We start from the raw sequence: 23,143 nt of genomic DNA, 5'->3' as shown, positions 1-23,143 counted from the left end.
GGACTTCTTGCTGCGTTTCCTTCAGTTGGGGTGTGTCCACTGATGCGTTAGGGCGCGTTTTGGATGTATAGGATAAGTACCCACTTTTCTCTTACAGAGGTAGGGTTTTGGGTTACTTTAAATAAAGTTTTACCCGTTTGCAGGTCAGGAACAGATTGTAGAGTGGAAAACTTTCGAATCTCTGTTTTTTTCCCCGAGTTGGATCTTGTTGAAACCTGTCGGTCGCGGTGGCTCAACATTACCAAGTTGGTTGTTGGTAATGGTTCGTTGATAGTTTTGTAAGGCTCTTGTTGTCGCAATGTGTCTGATGATGTCCGGGGTCACTGAAGACTGACCTTTCTGCCTTGGCTGTGTTGATCTGTGATAACCTGTGATGTTCTACTGATTGTAAAACAGGGCCTCAATTATACTTTGAGAGGCCTCCTAATCTATAAGCCAAATCAAGACCGGTTCTTTGTTTAATTTTGGCGGGCTCGTTAATGGTAACTCAATTAATATGTGTCAACTGCTAAATTATCCATTGGTTTCGAGTCGCAATTGTTAAAGTTCGTTTCTGGTTTTGAGTTGCCTGTCTGGGTCCGAGATTTCTATGCAGGTTGGAAAGGTGATTAGAATTATGCATGTGTTGAATGGGTCCTGTGATTAGGGTGGGGACTGCTCTTCAATTGTTGAAATGTTAATGTCTTCTAGGGGGTAGGTCTGAGGGTAAACAGTTCCCCAGACAATTTGATTAGCTCCAATACCCAAACTGGTTTTAGAGATGTTGATGCCACCCCTGGTCTTGCAGCCTTTTTCCTCACAGACCCAACATGCCTTTTGTTGTGTATGCAGAAAGAGTCAGATTGAGCACTGTGAGCACAAAGTAAAGTGTGACCTTAGTCTTTTATTGCAGGTCTCCAGAGTGCCTCTCCAACCTGTGAAGCCTCCTTAAATACCTGTACTCCCAAGGGATTATGGGATCCCTTGGGACTCCAGGGGATGATCCCTCTATTAGCTGTACAGAGTAAATACAAGTTCACATATATAACAACACTCCCCCCCAAAGTCAATAATGTAACTATGTACAATGTGAGTCAATCTGGGGCCCTTCTTGCCCTGGTTGATCGTCTCAGTGTGAAAGATGGTGTTGTTGAATCATTTGTTGGGCCATCGCTGGGCTGCTGTGCAGCTGGCCTTGCTGGGCTGCCTGGTCTGTTGGGACCTGCTGGGTTGCTGTGGATGATGGGTTTTGCTTTGTGGTCAACCATGGTGCCGGTTGCCACTGGTGTAAATGTTGGGAGATCAAAAAAGGTAGGGTCCAAGGTGGGTTGCTCAGGATAGTCCGTGCATCTGAGTTTGATTTGGCCCAAGTGTTTCCGGTGAGTGAGTCCATTTGAAAGTTTGACCCAAAACACCCTGCTCCCCTCTTTGGCCACGACAGTGCCAGAAAGCCACTTGGGACCTTGTCCATAATTCAATACAAATACAGGATCATTGATTTCAATCTCGCGTGACACATTTGCACTATCAAAGAAACATATACATAGAAAATAGAAAATAGGTGCAGGAGTAGGCCATTCGGCCCTTCTAGCCTGCACCGCCATTCAATGAGTTCATGGCTGAACATGCAACTTCAGTACCCCATTCCTGCTTTCTCGCCATACCCCTTGATCCCACTAGTAGTAAGGACTACATCTAGCTCCTTTTTGAATATATTTAGTGAATTGGCCTCAACAACTTTCTGTGGTAGAGAATTCCACAGGTTCACCACTCTCTGGGTGAAGAAGTTTCTCCTCATCTCGGTCCTAAATGGCTTACCCCTTATCCTTAGACTGTGACCCCTGGTTCTGGACTTCCCCAACATTGGGAACATTCTTCCTGCATCTAACCTGTCTAAACCCATCATAATTTTAAACGTTTCTATGAAGTCCCCTCTCATTCTTCTGAACTCCAGTGAATACAAGCCCAGTTGATCCAGTCTTTCTTGATAGGTCAGTCCCGCCATGCCGGGAATCAGTCTGGTGAACCTTCGCTGCACTCCCTCAATAGCAAGAATGTCCTTCCTCAGGTTAGGAGACCAAAACTGTACACAATACTCCAGGTGTGGCCTCACCAAGGCCCTGTACAACTGTAGCAACACCTCCCTGCCCCTGTACTCAAATCCCCTCGCTAAACCTTCAATGACTGATGTACCATGACACCCAGGTCTCGTTGCACCTCCCCTTTTCCTAATCTGTCACCATTCAGATAATAGTCTGTCTCTCTGTTTTTACCACCAAAGTAGATAACCTCACATTTATCCACATTATAATTCATCTGCCATGCATTTGCCCACTCACCTAACCTATCCAAGTCGCTCTGCAGCCTCATAGCATCCTCCTCGCAGCTCACACTGCCACCTAACTTAGTGTCATCCGCAAATTTGGAGATACTACATTTAATCCCCTCGTCTAAATCATTAATGTACAGTGTAAACAGCTGGGGCCCCAGCACAGAACCTTGCGGTACCCCACTAGTCACCACCTGCCATTCTGAAAAGTACCCATTTACTCCTACTCTTTGCTTCCTGTCATGGTATGCACTTTGTTGAAGCCGCCTGCTCTCTACCTGTTCATGTAGATCAGGGTGAACTAACGAGAGCCTTGTCTGAAGTGCTCTTTTCATGAGCAGTTCAGCAGGTGGGATCCCAGTGAGTGAGTGGGGTCTTGTGCGGTAGCTAAGCAGGACTCGGGATAGGTGAGTTTGCAGTGAGCCTTCAGTTACCCTCTTCAAGCATTGCTTGATGGTTTGCACTGCTCTCTCTGCCTGACCATTGGACTCTGGTTTAAACAGGGCCAATGTGACATGTTTGATCCCGTTACAGGTCATGAATTCTTTGAACTCAGCATGGTAAAACATGGCCCGTTGTCGCTCACCAGGACATCGGGTAAGCCATGAGTGGCAAACATGGCCTGCAGGCTTTCAGTAGTGGCAGCGGACATGCTAGCCGACATTATCTCACATTCAATCCACTTGCAGTACGCGTCTACAACCACAAGGAACATTTTACCCAAGAACGGGCCTGCATAGTCGACGTGTACCCTAGACCACGGTTTGAAGGGCCAAGACCATAAACTTAGCGGCGCCTCCCTGGGTACCTGGGTACATTGCTTAACTGCGAGCATGTATTACATCTGTGAACACAGGACTCTAAGTCCGCATCGATACCAGGCACCACACGTGGGATCTGGCTATCGCTTTCATCCTTATGATGCCTGGGTGGGTACTGTCGAGGTCATTGATGAAGGTGTCTCTGCCCTTCTTGGGGACCACTGCTCGATTGCCCCACAGAAGGCAGTCTGCCTGTATAGACATTTCATCTTTGCGCCGCTGGAATAGCTTAATCTCTTCCTGCATTTCCATTGGGACACTGGACCAGCTCCCGTGAAGCACTCAGCTTTTGACTAGAGATAATAAGGGGTCCTGGCTTGTCCAGGTTTTGATCTGCCAGGCAGTGACGGGTGATTGCTCACTCTCAAATGCTTCCATAACCATGGCTAGATCTGCGGGCTGCGCCATTTCCACCCCCGTGGTGGGCAATGGCAGCCTACTGAGAGCATCGGTGCAGTTTTCTGTGCCTCACCTGTGGTGGATGGCATAGTTGTATGCGGACAACGTGAGCTCCCATCTCCGGATGCGGGCCGATGCGTTGGTATTTATCCCTTTACTCTCGGAAAACATGGATATAAGTGGCTTGTGGTCAGTTTCCAATTCGAATATTACCCCAAACAGGTATTGATGTGTTTTTTTTACCCCATAGACACACGCTAATGCTTCTTTTTCAATCATGCTGTAGGCTCTCTCAGCCTTAGACAAACTCCTGGATGCATAAGCAACCGATTGCAGTTTCCCGAAATCATTAGCTTGTGGCAATACACACCCGACACCATATGACGACGCATCACATGCTAGTACCAAACGCTTACATGGATCATACAACACAAGCAATTTTTTTGAGCATAACAATTTTCTCGCTTTTACAGAGGCATTTTCTTGGCTTTTGGCCCAAACCCATTCGCCCCCTTTTCATAGTAAGACATGTAGTGGTCTAGCAGAGTGCTGAGACCCGGTAAGAAGTTACCAAAGTAGTTCAAGAGTCCGAGAAACGACCGCAGCTCTGCCACGTTCTGTGGCTTCGGTGCGTTCTCAATTGCCTCCGTTTTCGTGTTGGTGGGCCTGATGCCATCCGCCGCAATCTTCCTTCCCAAGAACTGCACTTCAGGCGCCAGGAAAATGCACTTTGAGCGTTTTAACCTGAGCCCCACGCGGTTGAGTCAACTAAGAACCTCCTCCAGGTTCTGCAGGTACTCGACTGTGTTCCGACCTGTGACCAAGATGTTGTCCTGGAAGACCACGATGTGCGGGACTGACTTCAGTAAACTTTCCATGTTTCTCTGGAATATCGTCGCCACTGATCGGATTCCAAACGGGCATCTATTATAAACAAAAAGACCTTTGTGCATGTTGATGCAGGTGAGGACGGTCGATGATTCCTCCAGTTCCTGCGTCATGTAGGCTGAAGTCAGATCCAGTTTCATGAACGTCTTTCCTCCCGCCAGCGTTGCAAAGAGGGTGTCGACCTTTGCTAGTGGGTATTGGTCCTGCAGGGAGTAACGATTGATAATTACTTTGTAATCGCCACAGATTCTGACGGTGCCGTCTCCCTTGAGGACTGGGACAATAGGACTGGCCCACTCGCTGAACTCGATCGGTGAAATGATGCCCTCTCTTTGCAGCCGGTCTAGCTCGATCTCTACCCTTTCTCTCATCATGTATGGTACTTTTCTCGCCTTGTGATGGATGGGTCGCGCCCTCGGAATTAGGTGGATCTGCATATTTGCTCCTTGGAAATTCCCGATGCCTGGTTCGAATAGCGAAGGAAATTTGTTTAAGACCTGGGCACACAAAGTGTCGTCAGTAGGCGATAGTGCTCGGACGTCGTCCTAGTTCCAGCATATCTTTCCCAGCCAGCTCCTGCCAAGAAGAATGGGACCATTGCCCGGTACCACTCAGAGTGGTAGCTTGTGCACCGCTGCATCGTAGGAGACCTTTGCAGTAGCACTGCCGATTACAGGAATCAGTTCTTTTGTGTAAGTTCTTAGTTTCGTGCAAACTGGAGTTAAGACTGGCCTTGAGGCCTGGTTGCACCCAAACTTTCGAAAGTATTTTTGCCCATGATGGACTGGCTCGCACCCATGTCCAGCTCCATTGACACCGGGAGTCCATTTAGTTTAACATTCAGCATTATTGGGGGACAATTCATGGTGAATGTGTGCACCCCATGTACCTTTGCCTCCTCTATCTGAGGCTCTGGTTCGTCATGTTCCTCCGTGGATCTGTCCTCCTCTGCAACATGGTGGTGTGCAGGTTTAACAGGCTTTGAAGCTCACCTGCACATTCTTTGGAGGTGTTCCATTGTTCCACGGCCCTTGCAAATGTACCCTTTGAATCGGCATGAATGGAAACGATGATCACCCCCGCAGAACCAACAAGGTGTTAATGGCCTTGCATTCATCACCCTTAACAGTGGACTCGGAGTCATCTGCGGACGTGCAGCTGCAGGTATGTGTGACCTGCTCTGTATGTTTTGATTTGAAAACAACATCACTTTGTTCACAGTACTTGTAGCAGCACTTATGTGCTGAGAGATTTGTTTCGTATTGTCACTGGTAGCAATCAATGCCTGGGCTATCGCTATGGCCTTACTCAAGGTTGGGGTCTCTACAGTCAAAAGTTTGAGAAGTATGGTTTCATGGCCAATGCCAAGTACGAAAAAGTCTCTGAGCATGTGCTTCAAATGTCCTTCAAATTCGCAATGTGCTGCAAGGCAACTTAGCTCAGCGACATAACTCGCCATTTTCTGGCCTTCAAACCTTTTGTAGGTATAGAACCGGTTCCTCGCCATCAGAACGCTTTCCTTCGGGTTCAAATGCTCTCGGACCAGTGTGCACAAATCGTCGTACGATTTCTCCGTGGGTTTCGCTGGAGTGAGCAGATTCTTCATGAGGCCATACGTTGGTGCCCCACAGACGGTGAGGAAGATCGCCCTTCGTTTGGCAGCATTCTCTTTCCCATCTAGCTCGTTGGCCACGAATTATTGGTCGAGTCGCTCCACAAAAGTTCCCCAATCATCTCGCTCTGAAAATTTCTCCAGGATGCCCACTGTTCACTGCATCTTTGGGTTTTCTATCTGTATCTCATCGCCAGTTGTGAGCTCAAAGTAAAGTGTGACTTTAGTCTTTTATTGCAGGTCTCCAGAATGCCTCTACAACCTGTGAAGACTCCTTAAATACCTGTGCTCCCAAGGGATTATGGGATCCCTTGAGACTCCAGCGGATGAGCCCTCTGGTGGCTGTACAGAGTAAATACAAGTCTACGTATATAACACCTTTTAAAATCCCAAACTTGGTTAAAACTCGTAGATTTCTTCCATGTGCATTTTAGGATCCCAAACTTTCTGTTTAATAGTCCCAAATCGAATTTCCTTTTCAATGAGTCCAAACACTGGGGGGTTTCCACGAATTTTGGAATCTTACACTCCCTCCTGCAGGAAGTCGAGATATGCTGGGGTGATTTGACCCAGGGAGGGAATGGGAAGCCCACCTCAAAGGTCTACCAGAAGATATGGGCCGAGATAGCAGAGGTGGTCTCGTCAGCAACCAATGCCGCAAATGATGCAACCTTGTGGGATCTGCAAGAGTAAGTATTACATTTATTTACATGTACTTATGAATTTATATAATTTGATTTGTAGCAGTCATGAGTGACTATCAGCAGATGTGACGTCTTTCACTTTTACCGAGAATGTTGTACTCAAAGCCTGCGGTCACGGTGCACGTCTTTAGGTAAAGAATGATAATTATCATAATAATCATGATTACTTCCATCGGTTATGTGTTGTATCAGTCTCTGTGACAATACCTAGCAATGATATCATGCAATGATCTCATGCCATGTCGTCCTGTCACCTTTTACAGAAGAAGCTATCGATGATGAGGTCTGTGTAGAGGCGAATGGGTGGGGGGCCACCAGTCCCAAGCGACATCACTGAGATGGAGGAGTGGGTGCTCACACTCGTGGGGAAGCATACCCGGACAGCCATGCAAGCATCTGCAGACCCTGAAGTTAAGCGACGTGAGTAAAGGTTACACCATTGTGTGATGTAAAGTCAATAAATGCCACACCCACTCATATCCGAACAATCATATATGATAGATGATTTCTAAAATTGCGCTGGAAATAATGCTGGCGTAATGAAAATCATTGCAATGCAGAATGTGTTGATGCTCATGAATGTGATGTCTATGATGATCTTGATAACAGTGGTGCTTTTGTCATGCATATGCTGTGTGTAGCGCTGGAATCACCGTGTGACCCTAGCACCCCTTCTCCTCAAATAACCTAATTTGTGTTTTGCTCAGCCAGCAGCGCGTCCCAATGCAAGACTACAGAGGTCAGAACGTGGCGGCGCGGGGCCAGACTCGCCGAACAATCCGACATCTGCTGAGGAGCTCCGATTCTAGCCCATCAATATGCTGGGTCTGTTCTCTACGGATGAGAGTGTGAACTTCGAGGAACCTGCATCGCCACGCTCGAGAAGCCATTCCACCCCAAGGCCATCTAGTGCTTCTCTGGTCATTTCCACCTGCACTCTGGAGGAACTGGCCCCAAGCACCTCGCCACAGGGCACCACATTTGTCCCCAGGATGGCGCCGACCCCGCGGAGGTTTCGTGGACGTGGCAGGTCTGGTCCACGAGCGCGACATGAGAGCGCAGAGATGGTACAGTTGTCCAGGAGGACTGAAGACATTGGTGACCAGCTCCTCGATGCATTGGAGGGCATATCCCGACAGCTGGCCACCATGACTGAGTACGTTCTGCGGATGGTGGAGGCCCTGGAGGCAATAGCCAGGAACGCTGCTGGCACAGGCCTCCCAGCGGTCCCGGAACGCGGCACTCCACCCCTATGTTCCGCACCACCACTGCGAATGACAGATGGGAGGCAGGACCAAGATCCTGCTTCTGAATCAGAGAATGTTCCCCTCTCGGCACCCCGTACTCCCATACACCTGCAACCACCGCCTTTGCCTTCAACCCCCTCAATGAGGCACTGCCTGTGGAGCTCTTCGGCCAGGCAGCGTGGAGCGAGGAGGGGAAGGGGTAGAGGTGGGGAGAAGGGGAGGGGGGGAAGGAAAGTGAGGTGCATGTCCGCAGGTGATGGCTGTGCTATATCTCCATCTGGGTGTATGCAATTTGTTGTAATGTATGGGGGAAGGGGACCAGCCTCCTGCTTTGCATTTGTATTCTGTGTTGCTGGACATGTTGACCATTTGATTGATGTCAATGTTTGAAAAAGTGGGGAGTGGGTGGGGTGGGGTATTTTTGCCTGTGATACTTATGATTTCAGACCAATGTTCGTATAAAAAAATTTCTATTGAACATAACCTTATTGCGCATTGTCTCAGATAGCTGGACCGTCACATACTGGTGATTCCTTAACATGAAAGGATTAAATAAAACTTAACTTCAATCAACGTAAACTTTAACTGGCACCAAGGTGATGGGCACCATTAATGTCTGAACTGCATATACACAGCAGTGTGTCAGCATTGAGACTCACAGCAACGTTCTTTCAGGCAAATCGTTCAGATATCAGCTGGATGGTTTGGATGTCTGTAACACATTCCTAGAAACAATCTGGTGTGAATCACTACAAGGATAACACAAAATAAACAGTTAAATGAATGCAACTATTCTTTCAGGAATACGAGCTAACATGTCTGAACAGGCCAACCATCCAGTACACATTTTATGTAAGTGCTAAGTTCCAGCAGTGTTGTAAAGGTAGTGAGACTCATCATCATAGGCAGTCCTTCGGAGTTGAGGATGACTTGCTTCCGCTCTTAAAGTAGGTTCTCAGGTGACTGAGGAGGCCAATGCATGACCAATGCATCATCTCAGTCCTAAATGATTAACCCCTTATTCTGAGACTGTGACCCTTGGTTCTAGACTCCCCAGCCAGAGGAAACAGCCTCTCTGCATCTACCCTGTCAAGACCTGTAAGAATGTTGTATGTTTCAATGAGATCACCGCTCATTCTTCAAAATTCTAGAGAATATAGGCCTAGTCTACTCAATCTCTCCTCATTGGACAATTCCCCACATCCCAGGAATCAGTCTGGTGAACCTTTGTTGCACTCCCTCTATGGCAAGTATATCCTTCCTTAAATAAGAAGACCAAAACTGTACACAATACTCCAGGTGCTGCCTCACCAGGGCCCCAAAAATTGCAATAAGCTGTCTTTACTCTTATACTCAAATCAAGGCCAACATACCATTTGCTTCCTTAATTATTTGCTGTACCTGCTTTCAATGATTTGTGTACAAGGACACATAGGTCCCTCTGAACACCAACATTTCCCAATCTCTCACCATTTAAAAAATACTCTGCTTTTCTATTTTTCCTACCAAAGTGGATAACTTCACATTTCTTCACATTATATTCCATTTGCCATGTTCTTGCCCATTCACTTAGACTGTCTATATCCCCTTTAAGCCTCTTTGCATCCTCCTCACAACTTACATTCCCACCAAGCTTTGTATCATCAGCGAACTTGGATATATTACATTTGGTCCTCTCATCCAAATTATTGATATAGATTGTGAATAGCTGGGGCCCAAACACTGATCCTTGCAGCACCCCACTGGTTTCAGCCTGTCAACCCGAAAATTACCCATTTATTCCTAATCTCTGTTTTCTGTCCTTTAACCAATCCTCAATCCATGCTAGTATATTATCTCCAATCCCATGAGCCCTAATTTTTTTTTTAATAACCTCTTGGGTGGCACCTTATCGAATGCCTTCTGAAAATCCAAATACATCACATCCACTGGCTCCCCCTTACCTATTCTATTAGTTACAACCTCAAAAAACTCTAATAGATCTGTCAAACATGATTTCCCTTTCATAAATCCGTGTTGACTCTGCCCAATCCTATTATTATTTTCTAAGTGCCCTGTTAGCACATCCTTAATAATAGATTCTAGCATTTTCCCTATAATTGATATCAGGATAACTGGTCTGTAGTTCCCCATTTTCTCTCTCCCTCCCTTCTTAAATGGAGGGGTTACATTAGCTACCTTCCAAACTGCACGAACTGTTCTAGAATCTATGGAATTTTGGAAGATGACAACCAATGTATCCGCTTTCTCTATTGCCACCTCTTTCAAAATCCTAGGATGTAGACAATCAGATCCAGGGGATTTATCGGCTTTCAGTCCCATTAATTTCTCCAGTACTATTTTTTTACTAATACTAATTTCTTTCAGTTCCTCATTCTCATTAGATCCTTGGTACTGCACTATTTCCAGGAGATTTTCTGTGTCTTCTTCCGTGAAGACAGACACAAAGTATTTGTTTAATTTCGCTGCCATTTCCTTATTCCCCGTTATAATTTCTCCTGTCTCAGCCTGTAAGGGACCCGAATTTACTTCTGCTTTATCTTTTCCTTTTTACATACCTGTAGAAGCTTTTACCGTCTGTTTTTATGTCACTCGCTAGTTTATCTCATTCTATTTTCCCTTTCTTTATCAATGTCTTGGTTCTCCTTTGCTGAAATCCCAATCCTCAGGTTTACTGCTCTTTTTGGCAACATTATTAGTCTCTTCCTTCGATCTAATACTATCTTTAACTTTTCTTGTTAGCCACAGTTAGACCACTTTTCCTGTGGGGTTTTGTACCTTAAAGGAATGTATGTTTGTTGTAAATTATGTATTCATTCTTTAAATGTGAGCCATTGCTTGTCTACCATCGTACCTTTTAATGTAGTTTCCCAATCTACCTTAGCCAACTCACCCCTCATACCTCTGTAGTTTCCTTTGTTTACATTTAAAACCCTAGTTTCGGATTTAACTAAATCACTTTCAATCTCAATATAAAATTCTATCATATTATGGTCACTCTTCCCTAAAGGACTCTTTACTATAAAGTTATTAATTAATCCTTTCTCATTGCACAATACTGGATCTAAAATAGCCTCCTCCCTAATTGGTTCCTCAACATACTGATCTAGAAAACCATCTTGTATACATTCCATGAATTCGTCCACGACATTATTACTGCATATTTGGTTTGCCCAGTCTATATGTAGATTAAAGTCCCACATGATTACTGTATTACACTTGTTACCTGCACCTCTAATTTCCTGATTTATACTATGCCCTACATACATCTTTAAGTTCCATGGGGCTAGATTTTCCACTATTTTTGCATGCATAACACCCACTTATCGCCCATTTTACCGCTGAAATGACGTATAACGCCCATATATCGCCCACTTAACCACAAAATGGAAACTGACGCCCATTTTTCAGACACTTATTGCTGAGCGCTACTTTCCCCATGTGCATAATGCTGGGAAAAAATAATACCACCCGCCCACTTTTTTTGGGTGGAATCATCAAAATGGGTGAAATCAACGCCCATAATATCGCCCAGCGTTAGTTTCCACGCGTAATTAACGCCGAGATTCAATAATACCGCCTGCCCACTTTTTTTTTGTCGTAAAGATCACATTTGCTGCCACTAACGCCCAGGAGATCGCTCAGCGTCACTTTCACCACCTCACACACATCTCGTCCACAATATCGCTCACCCAAAACAGATGGAACTCGCTTGGAAAAAATGGAACTGTTCTGAATGAATCACAGTGGTGTGGGTGCCATTTTTCAAATCGCAGATCGCTTCTTTCAAAAGGTTGCTTCAACTTCGAGGGAGTTTGGATTGACCCTGGAGTTCTTCTCAGGTGAAGTGACCATCTCAACAGACATATTTTCAGACTCTGGACTATTGGGGGTTTACTCTAGTTGTATTTTAATGAGGAAATGATTGCTTCTGATCAATCGCTATTATAATTTCATTGCAATGGGGCCAGCCATTTCTCAGCCTGCATTGATTAATATGCAGATGCTGCAGAGTGCAAATGGCTCAATGTGCCCAATTTAAGGCGTGCTAGAATGAGGAGGAGGTCCAGACCATTCACAACCCGCACTTACAGGGAAAAGAGGTCTTACCTCGACGTGTCCGAGCACACCTGCCTTCGGAGACTGCGCTTCCATGAGGTGGTGATCAATGAAATATGTGAGCTCATCAGACCACATATGCAGCCTGCCATCAGGATATCAGTGTCAGTCAGGGTCAAGGTCACCGCGGCACTGTCTTTCTACATGTCCGGTTCCTTTTGGGCCTCCGCGGTCGAGATTTCCCTTCTGTCTCACCATGCCACCCATTGCTGCATTAGACAGGTCACGGAGGCCCTGTACGCGCAAAGGATGGACTTTATCAGTGTTATGTATGTGACCCTCACCTATGTGTAAGACTTGCCACTAGCGGGCACACCTGTGGGAGACCTACGGGTCACCTGTGTACCCTGGAGCAAGTAGGTATAAAAGGCAGTCCACCAAGCTGCTGCCTCAATTTGGAGTTATATTAAAGAGACCAAGGTCACAATGGTTTGAGCTTACAACACAGTCTCGTGGTGTTATTCTGAACTTAACAACTGGCGACAAGTTACAGATCACGAACTTTCACACGGAAATGGATGCCATTGGTATTCTTCAGAGATTTGTTGAGGGTGATAATTGGTTGAGCGTCTTGATCAGTACTTTGTGGCAAACGAGCTGGACACGGCTGAGACAGAGACCAAGCGCAGGGCGATTCTCCTCACCGCATGTGGGTCGTCGGTATATGGCCTCCTCAAAGATCTATTGGTCCCAGACAAACCAAAGGACAAGACGTGCAATAGCTGTGTGCACTGGCTCGGGAACACCTCCAGCCAAAGGAGAACATCTTAATGACCAGGTATCGCTTTTACACGCACCAGCGCTCCGAGGGCCAAAACGTGGCGAGTTTTGTTGCCGACTTAAGACACCTTGCAGAACAGTGCGAATTTGCAGGATCTTTGGGGGAAATGTTGCGGGACTTTTTCACGCTCAGAATTGGCCACGAGGCCATCCTCTGCAAACTACTGTCTGCCGAATCCTTAGATCTGAGCAAGTCCATCACAATATCCACGAGCGACAACACGAAACAGATATCTTCACAGAATCGAAGCTCACCGGCAAGTACTGTGCATAAAATAATGCCTTCAGCAGGCAGAACTGTACATGGTAGGGCCCACACAACTGCAGAGGCCAGGCCTAGGGGGACTCAGAGGCTGCTGTGGGGTGTGAATGCGAATCCATTAACACCATGCTGGCACTGCGGGGGCAGTCACAGAGCCCATCAATGTCGATTCAAGCACTATGTGTGCAAGGGCTGTGGAACAATGGGGCACCTCCAGCGAATGTGCAAGTGACCTCAGACTCACCACGTGGCAGACTCAGCAGAGGACGACCGATCCAGTGCGGATCACATTGAGCGAGCATGAGAGGCAACTCAACCGGATGATGAGGAGGAAGTGTATGGGGTACACACCTTCACCACCAAAAGCCCTCCAATAATGTTAAAAGTTAAACTCAACAGCATTCCAGTCTCCATGGAATTGGACACGGGGGCGAGTCAATCGATTATGAGCCAGAAGGCTTTCGAGAAACTGTGGAGTAACAAGGCACAGAGGCCAAAACTGAGCCTGATTCACACAATGCTGCGCACTTACACCAAAGAACTCATACCTGTTATCGGCAGTGCGGCAGTGAAAGACGGAATGATGCATGATTTACCACTATAGATTGTACCAGACGATGGCCCAATACTGTTCGGCAGGAGCTGGCTAGGCAAGATCCAATGGAACTGGGACGACATCAAAGCACTGTCTTCGGTGGATGACGCCCCGAGCGCCCAGGTGCTAAACAAATTCTCAGCATTATTTGAGCCAAGCATCGGCAATTTCACAGACACCAAAGTGCAGACCCATCTTGTTCCTGGGGCATGGCCCGTACATCACAAGGCCCAAGCAGTCCCATATATGATGCGAGAGAAAGTCGAAATCAAGCTGGACAGACTTTAACGAGAGGAAACCATATCGCCAGTCGAGTTCAACGAGTGAACCAGTCCAATCGTGCCGGTACTAAAGAGCGATGGGACGGTCAGAATCTGCGGGGACTACAAGGTGACGATCAACCGAGTCTCATTACAGGATCAGTACCCACCTACTCAAAGCGGAGGACTTAGTCACAACGCTAGCAACCAAGCTAGACCTAACCTCTGCTTACATGACACAGGAGCTGGCCGAACCGTCAAAGAGGTTGACGTGCATCAACACGCACAAAGGACTGTTCGTGTACCACAGATGCCCCTTTAGGATTCACTCGCCTGCGGCCATCTTCCAGAGGAACATGGAGAATCTGCTGAAATTGGTTCCATGCACTGTGCTGTTCCAAGACGACATCTTGATCACTGGTCGCAACACCACCGAACACTTGCACAACCTGAAAGAGGTTCTAAAGCGACTGGACAGAATGGGACTCAGGCTGAAACGCTCCAAGTATGTTTTCCTGGCACCAGAGGTCGAATTTCTGGGGAGGAAGATTGCAGCAGACAGCATCAGACCCACGGACTCCAAGACGGAGGCCATCAAGAATGCACCCAGACCACAGAATGTGATGGAGCTGCGTTCGTTCCTGGGACTCCTCAACTATTTTGGTAACCTTGAGCACACTGCTGGAACCCTTGCATTTTTTGCTACGCAAGGATGACGACTGGGTTTGGGGTAAATCTCAAGAGACAGTCTTTAAATAAGGCTAGAAATCTGCTATGCTCTAACAAGTTACTTGTAATGTATGACCCATGTAAACGTTTAGTACTAACATGTGATGCATCGTCGTACGGGGTCGGTTGTGTGTTACAGCAAGCAAATGTGTCAGGCAAACTGCAACCGGTTGCATATGTGTCCAGGAGTTTATCCAAGGCTGAAAGAGCCTACAGTATGGTTGAGAAAGAAGCGTTGGCATGTGTATACGGGGTTAACAAAATGCACCAATATCTATTTGGCCTCCGGTTCGAGCTCAAAACCGACCACAAACTGCTTACCTCACTGCTCTCAGAAAGCAAAGGTATCAACACCAATGCTTCATCCTGCATCCAGAGATGGGCACTAACATTGTCTGCTTATGACTATGTAATCTGCCACAATCCAGGCACTGAGAACTGCGCTGATGCCCTCAGTCGGCTGCCATTGCCCATTTCCATTGGGTGGAAATGGTGCAACCCGTAGACTTGCTTCTGGTAATGGTTGCTTTTGAGAGTGAGGGGTCACCCGTCACGGCTCGCCAGATCAGGACCTGGACTAACCAAGACCCGTGCTATCACTAGTAAAAAGCTACATCCTCAATGGGAGCTGGTCGGCTGTTCCCGGGGAAATGCAAGATGAAATCAAGCCATTTCATCGACGCAAGGATGTATTGTCCATCCAATTGGATTGTCTCCTATGAGGGAATCGTGTGATCTTGCCCAAAAAAGGCAGGGAAACGTTCATACGCGACCTACACAGTACCCACCCAGGCATAGTCATGATGAAGGCTATCGCCAGGTTGCATGTCTGGTGGCCCGGCATTGATTCCGAATTGGAGTCATGCATACACCAATGCAACACTTGCTCACAATTGAGCAACGCACCCAGGGAGGCTCCCCGAGCCTGTGGTCATTGTCATGTTTGTAACTACAATGTAACACCACTGTATTACTGTATACACTCAACTGAGATGCACACCTTGACCACAGGGGGTGAACTTGTGGGAGACACTCCTTACCTGATCACACAGGTATATAAAGGGAGGTCCCATGCAGGGTCATCACTTCTGGAGTCCTGAAATAAAGAGTTAAGGTCACAGAGTGGCCTTGTCCCTGGAATGTGCCTCGTGTGGTTTCATGCTGTAGAGTAAGGACTTTACATTGGCAACGAGAAACGGGAATTCACGACCCACGAGAATGGCCACCGGTAGCACAGAGGAACGGTACTGTGTTGGGGAAGACTGGGACAATTTTGTCGAGAGGCTTCAGCAAAGCTTCGTTACTAAAGACTGGCTGGGGGATGCAGCGGCCGACAAGCGACAGCCTCATCTCCTGACCAGCTGCGGGCCAAAGACTTATGCGCTCATGAAGGACCTACTGGCACCTGAAAAGCTGTCAGACAAAACCTTTGAAGAGCTTAGCAAATTAATCGGGGGTCACCTCAAACCGGCGAGCAGCATACACATGGCTCGACACAGATTCTACACCCAGCACTGCAAAGATGGCTGTCACATATAATGGGTTAGTGAACCGGCTGCTGCTCTGGATTGTCCCAGGCAATGGTCCCACACTGTTGGGGAGGAGCTGGTTAGCCAAGATGAACTGGAAATGGGGGGGATGTTCACGCAATGTCCTCGGTGGAACGAAGTTCGTGCTCACAAGTCCTACAACAATTCGAGTCACTATTCCAACCGGGCGTAGGTACTTTCAAAGGCACTAAAGGCACCTGGCGTCCAAGGTGATACACATCACCCCGGACGCCAGGCCAGTGCACCACAAAGCCAGAGTGGTGCCGTATGTGATTGCGGGAAAAATCGAGAGCGAATTGGACCGACTGTTGCGAGAGGGCATCATCTCGCCTGTTGAATTCAGTGACTGAACGAGCCTCATCGTTCCCGTTCTAAAAGCGGATGGCTCTGTCAGGATCTGTGGCGACTACAAGGCCACCATCAATCGGGTGTCCCTACAAGACCAATACCCGCTCCAAAGAGCAGAGGACCTCTATGCCACACTGGCAGGCGGAAAGCTGATCACCAAGTTGGACCTCACTTCAGCCTATATGACCCAGGAACTGGCCGACGAATCCAAACTACTGACCACCATCACCACGCACAAGGGACTGTTTACATATAACAGGTGCCCGTTTGGCATTCGATCAGCGGCCGCGATTTTTCAACGTAACATGGAAAGCCGGCTTAAATCCATTCCGGGAATGATCGTATTCCAGGACGACATTCTCATCATGGGTCGAGACACTGAGGAACACCTCCACAACCTGGAGGACGTGCTACGCCGACTGGACCGGGTAGGCCTGCGACTCAAGAAGTCTAAATGTATGTTCTTAGCTCCTGAGGTTGAGTTTCTGGGCAGGAAGGTTGCTGCAGTTGGGATTCGGCCCACCGAATCCAAAACAGAGGCGATTCGACGAGCACCCAGGCCCTGCAACATATCGGAGTTGCGTTCATTCCTGGGACTGTTGAACTATTTCGGGAACTTTCTGCTGAACTTGAGCACGTTGTTGGAGCCGCTACACATGCTCCTGCATAAGGGTTGCGATTGGTTTTGGGGGGACTGTCAGGAACGGGCTTTTGATCGGGCGCGAAACCTACTTTGTTCAAACAAGTTGTTGACCCTGTGTGACCCCGGTAAACGTTTAGTTCTGACATGTGATGCATCGTCCTATGGGATTGGGTGCATGTTGCAGCAGGGTAATGCTGAGGGTCAGCTACAACCTGTGGCTTATGCCTCCAGGTCGCTCTCTCAAGCAGAACGGGGCTATGGGATGGTCGAGAAGGAAGCGCTTGCATGTGTCTATGGTGTAAAAAAAATGCATCAGTACCTCTTTGGTAGGAAGTTTGAATTAGAGACAGACCACAAGCCACTCACATCCCTGTTGTCAGACAGCAAGACTGTCAATGCCAACACATCAGCTCGCATACAACGGTGGGCTCTCACGCCAGCTGCTTACTCCATCCGGCACTGAAAACTGCGCTGACGGGCTCAGCAGGCTCCCACTGGCCTCCACCGAGGGGGCAGCTGAGCAAAGTGCTGAGATGGTCATGGCTGTCGATGTCTTTGACAATGCAAGCTCCCCCATCACTGCACACCAGATCAAAATCTGGACAAACAGAGATCCCCTCCTATCCTTGATTAAGAAATGTGTCCTGACTGGGAATTGGGTGCCCGCACATGGAGCATGCCCTGAGGAGGTCAGACCGTTCCACAGGTGGATGGATCAGCTCTTCATCCAAGCCGACTGCCTACTATGGGGCAGCCGGGTAGTCATGCCCCAGAAGGGCAGGGTGGCATTCATCAGGGAACTCCACAGCGAGCACCCAGGCATTGTGATGATGAAGGCCATTGCCCGGTCACACGTTTGGTGGCCTGGAATTGATTAGACCTGGAACACTGTGTTCGCAGGTGCACGACCTGTGCCCAGCTGGGTAATGCCCCCAGGGAGGCCCCGCTCAGCCGTGGCCCTGGCCCACCAAGCCATGGTCACGCATTCATGTTGACTACGAGGGCCCGTTCATGGGGAAGATGTTCCTCATTGTAGTAGATGCGTATTCGAAATGGATCGAGTGCATCATCCTGAATTCATGCACGTCATCCACCACCGTGGAAAGCCTACGTGCGATCTTTGCAACCCATGGCTTGCCGGACATCCTGGTTAGTGATAATAGCCCGTGTTTCACGAGCTATGAATTCCGGGAGTTTATGTCGGACAATGGCATCAACCATGTCAGGACTGCGCCGTTCAAGCCGGCCTCCAATGGCCAGGCGGAACAGGCAGTCCAAATCATTAAGCAAGGTATGCTCAGGATTCAAGGACCCTACCTACAATGCCGCCTATCGCGCCTCCTGCTGGCCTATAGAGCCCGCCAGCACTCACTCATGGGGGACCCACCCGCAGAGCTACTCATGAAACGGACACTCAAAACTTGGTTGTCCCTCATCCACCCAGTCCTGACCGACATAGTTGAGGGTAAGCGCAAGTCACAAAACGAGCACCATGACCGTAATTCAAGGGGGAGATGTATAGAAATAAATTATCCTCTATTCGTCCTCAATTAACGCCATGGGGCCCAAATGGCTTGAGGGTACTGTAATTGACAAAGGGGAATAGGGTCATCGTGGTAAAACTCAACAATGGCCAGATATGCCGTAAGCATCTGGACCAAGTAAAAAAAGGATCAGCATGGACACGGAGGAACCTGAAGAAGACCATGAGATGGAGCTCACACTACCGCCAGCGAATGTGCAACAAGACCAATTAGAAGAATGCACAGTCCCTGAGGTCAGCCTGGACAGGCCGGAATCACCACAGGTGACAGACACTCACGTCAGTGTCCAACAACCAGAGCCCCAACTGCGGCGCTCCACGAGGGAGCATAGACCACCTGAAAGACTAAACCTATGATTCCAATAAGACTTTGGGGGGGGGAAGGTGATGGCATGTTTGTAACTACAATGTAACACCACTGTATTACTGTATACACTCAACTGAGATGCACACCTTGACCACAGGGGGTGAACTTGTGGGAGACACTCCTTACCTGATCACACAGGTATATAAAGGGAGGTCCCACGCTGGGTCATCATTTCTGGAGTTCTGAAATAAAGAGTTAAGGTCACAAAGTGGCCTTGTCCCTGGAATGTGCCTCGTGTGGTTTCATGCTGTAGAGTAAGGACTTTACAGTCATGGCCCTCCAAGCCGTGGTCCAGCTCCACGTAGATTTCGCTGGTCCCTTTCTAGGGAAGATGTTTCTAATAGCAGTGGACGCTTACTCAAAATGGATTGAATGCATAATAATGTCTCATGTACGTCCACTGCCACCATTGAAAGCCTTAGCGCTATGGTCGCCACTCATGATTTGCCTGACGTCCTTGTCAGTGACAATGGACCATGCTTCACCAGCTCAGAATTCAACGAGTTCATGACCTGCAATGGCATTAAGCATGTCAGATGTGCCCATTTAAGCCCGCATCCAACGGCCAAGCGGAACAGGCAGTCCAAACCATCAAGCAAAGTTTGAAATGCGTAACGGACGGCTCCTTGCAGACCCTGTTATCGAGGGTCCTGCTCAGCTACCAGACGCGCCCCCACTCGCTCACCGGGGTTCCCCCTGCAGAATTGTTAATGAAGAGAGCACTCAAAACCAGGCTCTCCCTAGTCCAACCGGATCTCAATCATCATGTAGAAACCCAGCAGCTGTAAGGGGTTCTGGGGAGTGTTGTGCCTTGGGTGTCTCTCTCTGGGCTTCTCCCCTCACAGCTTATGCATGGCCTGTGAGGTATCCTAAGTGCTGCAAGAGCACTCCTGGAGAGACTGTGTCCACAGCTTATGAAGGGGGTTTTGAGACTCGTGCGTCCCCATAGCTTATGACTATCCTGTGAGGCACATGTGAGTGTCAAACACTCCTAACTCCTTTCTTCCCTTTCGAGGCACTCCTGGCTACCCTTACACTGTTCTGACACAAGACTCACGATCAGGAGATGTAATACAACAGAACTGAGACGAGGCGATTCCAAGAGGAACTTTAAGCTTCCAATTTATTTGACAAGGTGTATTTCAACAAACAGCAATACACCAACAAAACAATCCCCCTAAATCCCACTAAACGACACAACGAAAATTTTTACACAAGTTTAACAGCAGTGCAATGCCCAACCTCCCACCTTCCTGACCTAACTGAGTTGGGAGTTCTGGGGACCAGAGATTATACTCACCACAGCCTTTACAGTCTTTCCAGGTCAAAATGTGGTTTCGAGGTTCTCTTTTTGCTATCTTCAGGATCTTGAAGTTACTTTTTCAGTTGTGATTTTCTTGGAAATTTGGTTGTTGTTGCGTCTTGTTGTTGCTGTAGATCTACCTGAGTCCAGCTCTCAGGGGAAGATCCTTGTGGAAAAAGAAAAGATTCAGTCTCCAGTAGCGAAAGGAGGCTGAACTGAATCCGTCTCGGGATGGTAGTTTGCTTCTTCTGTCTTCGGTGTCTTCGGACACTGGTCTTCCTTCTGTGTCGAAAGGCTGACTGCTTGCTGGGACACGAGAACGGAACAACTTGTCGGGGCAGAAACCCCTTCTTATATCCAGTTATCCAGCCAGACTTTCATGCTGAAATAAATCCTTCCCATTGGTGGGCTTGTGATTCTTGAAATATGTAGCAGTGTTGGATTTTGCGGGGTTTTCCACTGGCCATCCCTGATGTTAACCTAATCAAGGCTTGAATAGGTGTTAATCGGTTGGCAGGGTGTGGGCCTCCTGTAGCCATTGTGTAAGCCCTTGGTTTGTTTTGGGTTCCCTAATTTTCTTAAGGCTTGCATAATATCCCTCCATAATGTAAACGTGGGGGAGACAATAACCCGGTATCGGTGATGAGTCAGTCCTGAGTTTTTGAGCAAGTGCACTCCTATTGGCTTGGAGTCCCTTGCTTCGAGCTGACTCTGTCCCAAGATTGGCCCTCCGGTGTCCTCCCCGTCCAATCAGTGCCCTGCCAAGGCCACACCGTCTCGGTTTCAATCCACATCTGGTTCTGGGTTTCCTGTTCCTTCCAGGACACTGGCCTGCTGTAGTATTGCAGCACAGACAGATCCCACAGCACTTTTCCTTCTGGGTAAAATGAGGGGTTTTCGTCCTCCCCTACAGCGGCACAGGCATAACGTGTACCACGATCGCGCGGCTGTATCGCGTGACATTGATGATCCTGTGTTTGTTCTCAATTACGGTCATGGTCCCAAGTGGATTGCTGGCACTGTCTTAGCCAAGGAGGGGAATTGTTGAATGGGCAAACGTGCAGAAAGCACCTGGATCAGACCAAATTGCGCTTCACAGACAACCAAGATCAGTTTGAAGAAGACCCTACCATCTATGATCCACCAACACACACCCAACCAGTAATTGACCTCGCTGTCAACCACGAGGATGAACCCACCATGCCCAATAGTCCGATCAGACCAGCCGTTCTGCCGTGCAGCAATGATCTGACCAATTAACCCATCAGGACTTCAACTCAGGCGATCGACCTGGGAACGCAGAGCGCCAGATCGCCTCAACCTGTAAATAATTTGTACTTAAGACTTTGGGGGGAGCTGATGTTATTTATGTGAACCTAACCTATGTGTAAGACTTGCCACTAGGGGGCACACCTGTGGGAGACCTATGGGTCACCTGTGAACCCTGGAGCAAGCAGGTATAAAAGGCAGTCCACCATGCTGCTGCCTCATTTTGGAGTTATATTAAAGAGACCAAGGTCACAATGGTTTGAGCTTACAACACAGTCTCGTGGAGTTAGTCTGAACTTAACAATCAACTTCCCCATGACCACGGACGCTCAGACTGACAGAGCTGGAACATTCTACCGCATTGCTAAGTTCCCCAGGGTGCAGGGAACAATATAGTGCACTCACATCGCCATACGGGCACCTTCTCAGGACCCAGAGCTTTTTTATAAAAAAAAAAGGATTTCACTCCCTGAAGGTCCAACTAGTTGTCGATCACAACCAGATCATAATGGCAGTAAATGCCAAATATCCGGGCAGCTTCGATGAGGCTCACATCCTGCGTGAGAGCGCTGTCTCTGACATCTTTAAGAGTCAGCCACAAGGATAATGCTGGATGCTTGGTGACAACCGATATGGCCTAGCCACCTGGCTGATGACCCCCCTGCGTGACACCCACACCGAGGTCGAGAAGCGATACAACCAGAGCCACAGAGACACACGCAATGTGGTCCAAAAAACAATAACTGTGCTTAAGCAGCGCTTCAGATGCCTGGACCACTCAGGAGGGGAGCTACAATACAACCCTGAGCAATTAGCTAAATTCGTGGTCGTGTGCTCCATACTGCACAAGCTGGCTATCAGGAGGAGCCAAGAATTGCCAGAAGGGACTGATGCTGCACCTCAGGAGGGAGAGGAAGAGGTGGACGAGGGGCTGGACGCTGAGCTAGGGCCTGACAATCAGGCTGGCTATGCAACCATGCCCACTCCTCCCTCCAGACCACAGGAAAGGGCCCGTGGTGGCTACATATGCAAGACTCTTACGTGAGGAGTTGATATCTGAACGATTTGCCTGAAAGAACATTGCTGTGAGTGACAATGTTGACACACTGCTGTGTGTGTGCAGCTCGGACATCAATGGTGCCCATCACCTTGGTGCCAGTTAAAGTTTATGTTGTTTGAAGTTAAGTTTTATTTAACATTTTCATGTTAAGGAATCACCAGTGTGTAACGGTCCAGCTATCTGAGACAATGCGCAACAAAGTTATGTTCAATAAAAAAAATTTTATTCCAACATTAGTTTGAAATCATAAGTATCATGGCCAAAAAATCCCCGCCCACATTCTACTTTTTCGACCATTGACATCAATCAAATGGTCAACATGTCCAGCAACACAGA

The 23,143-nt window shown here is 48.0% G+C and overlaps 1 protein-coding gene across 1 annotated transcript in view; it reads left to right on the top strand.

Moving 5' to 3' along the window:
- The window catches only part of LOC139274620 (AF4/FMR2 family member 3-like), a 186,736-nt gene that overhangs the window by 11,132 nt on the left and 152,461 nt on the right, over nt 1–23,143 (top strand). The window contains exons 4-5 of the mRNA XM_070891298.1: nt 7,440–7,557; nt 8,781–8,926. Of these exons, the coding sequence (XP_070747399.1) occupies nt 7,440–7,557; nt 8,781–8,926 (264 nt within the window). The remainder of the gene's footprint in view (nt 1–7,439; nt 7,558–8,780; nt 8,927–23,143) is intronic.

The sequence above is a fragment of the Pristiophorus japonicus genome, chromosome 10, assembly GCF_044704955.1.
Source record: "Pristiophorus japonicus isolate sPriJap1 chromosome 10, sPriJap1.hap1, whole genome shotgun sequence".
Classification (NCBI taxonomy): Eukaryota; Metazoa; Chordata; class Chondrichthyes; family Pristiophoridae; genus Pristiophorus; species Pristiophorus japonicus.
The sequence above is the reverse complement of the archived record's forward strand: the minus strand, read 5'-3'. Positions and strand labels throughout refer to the sequence as shown.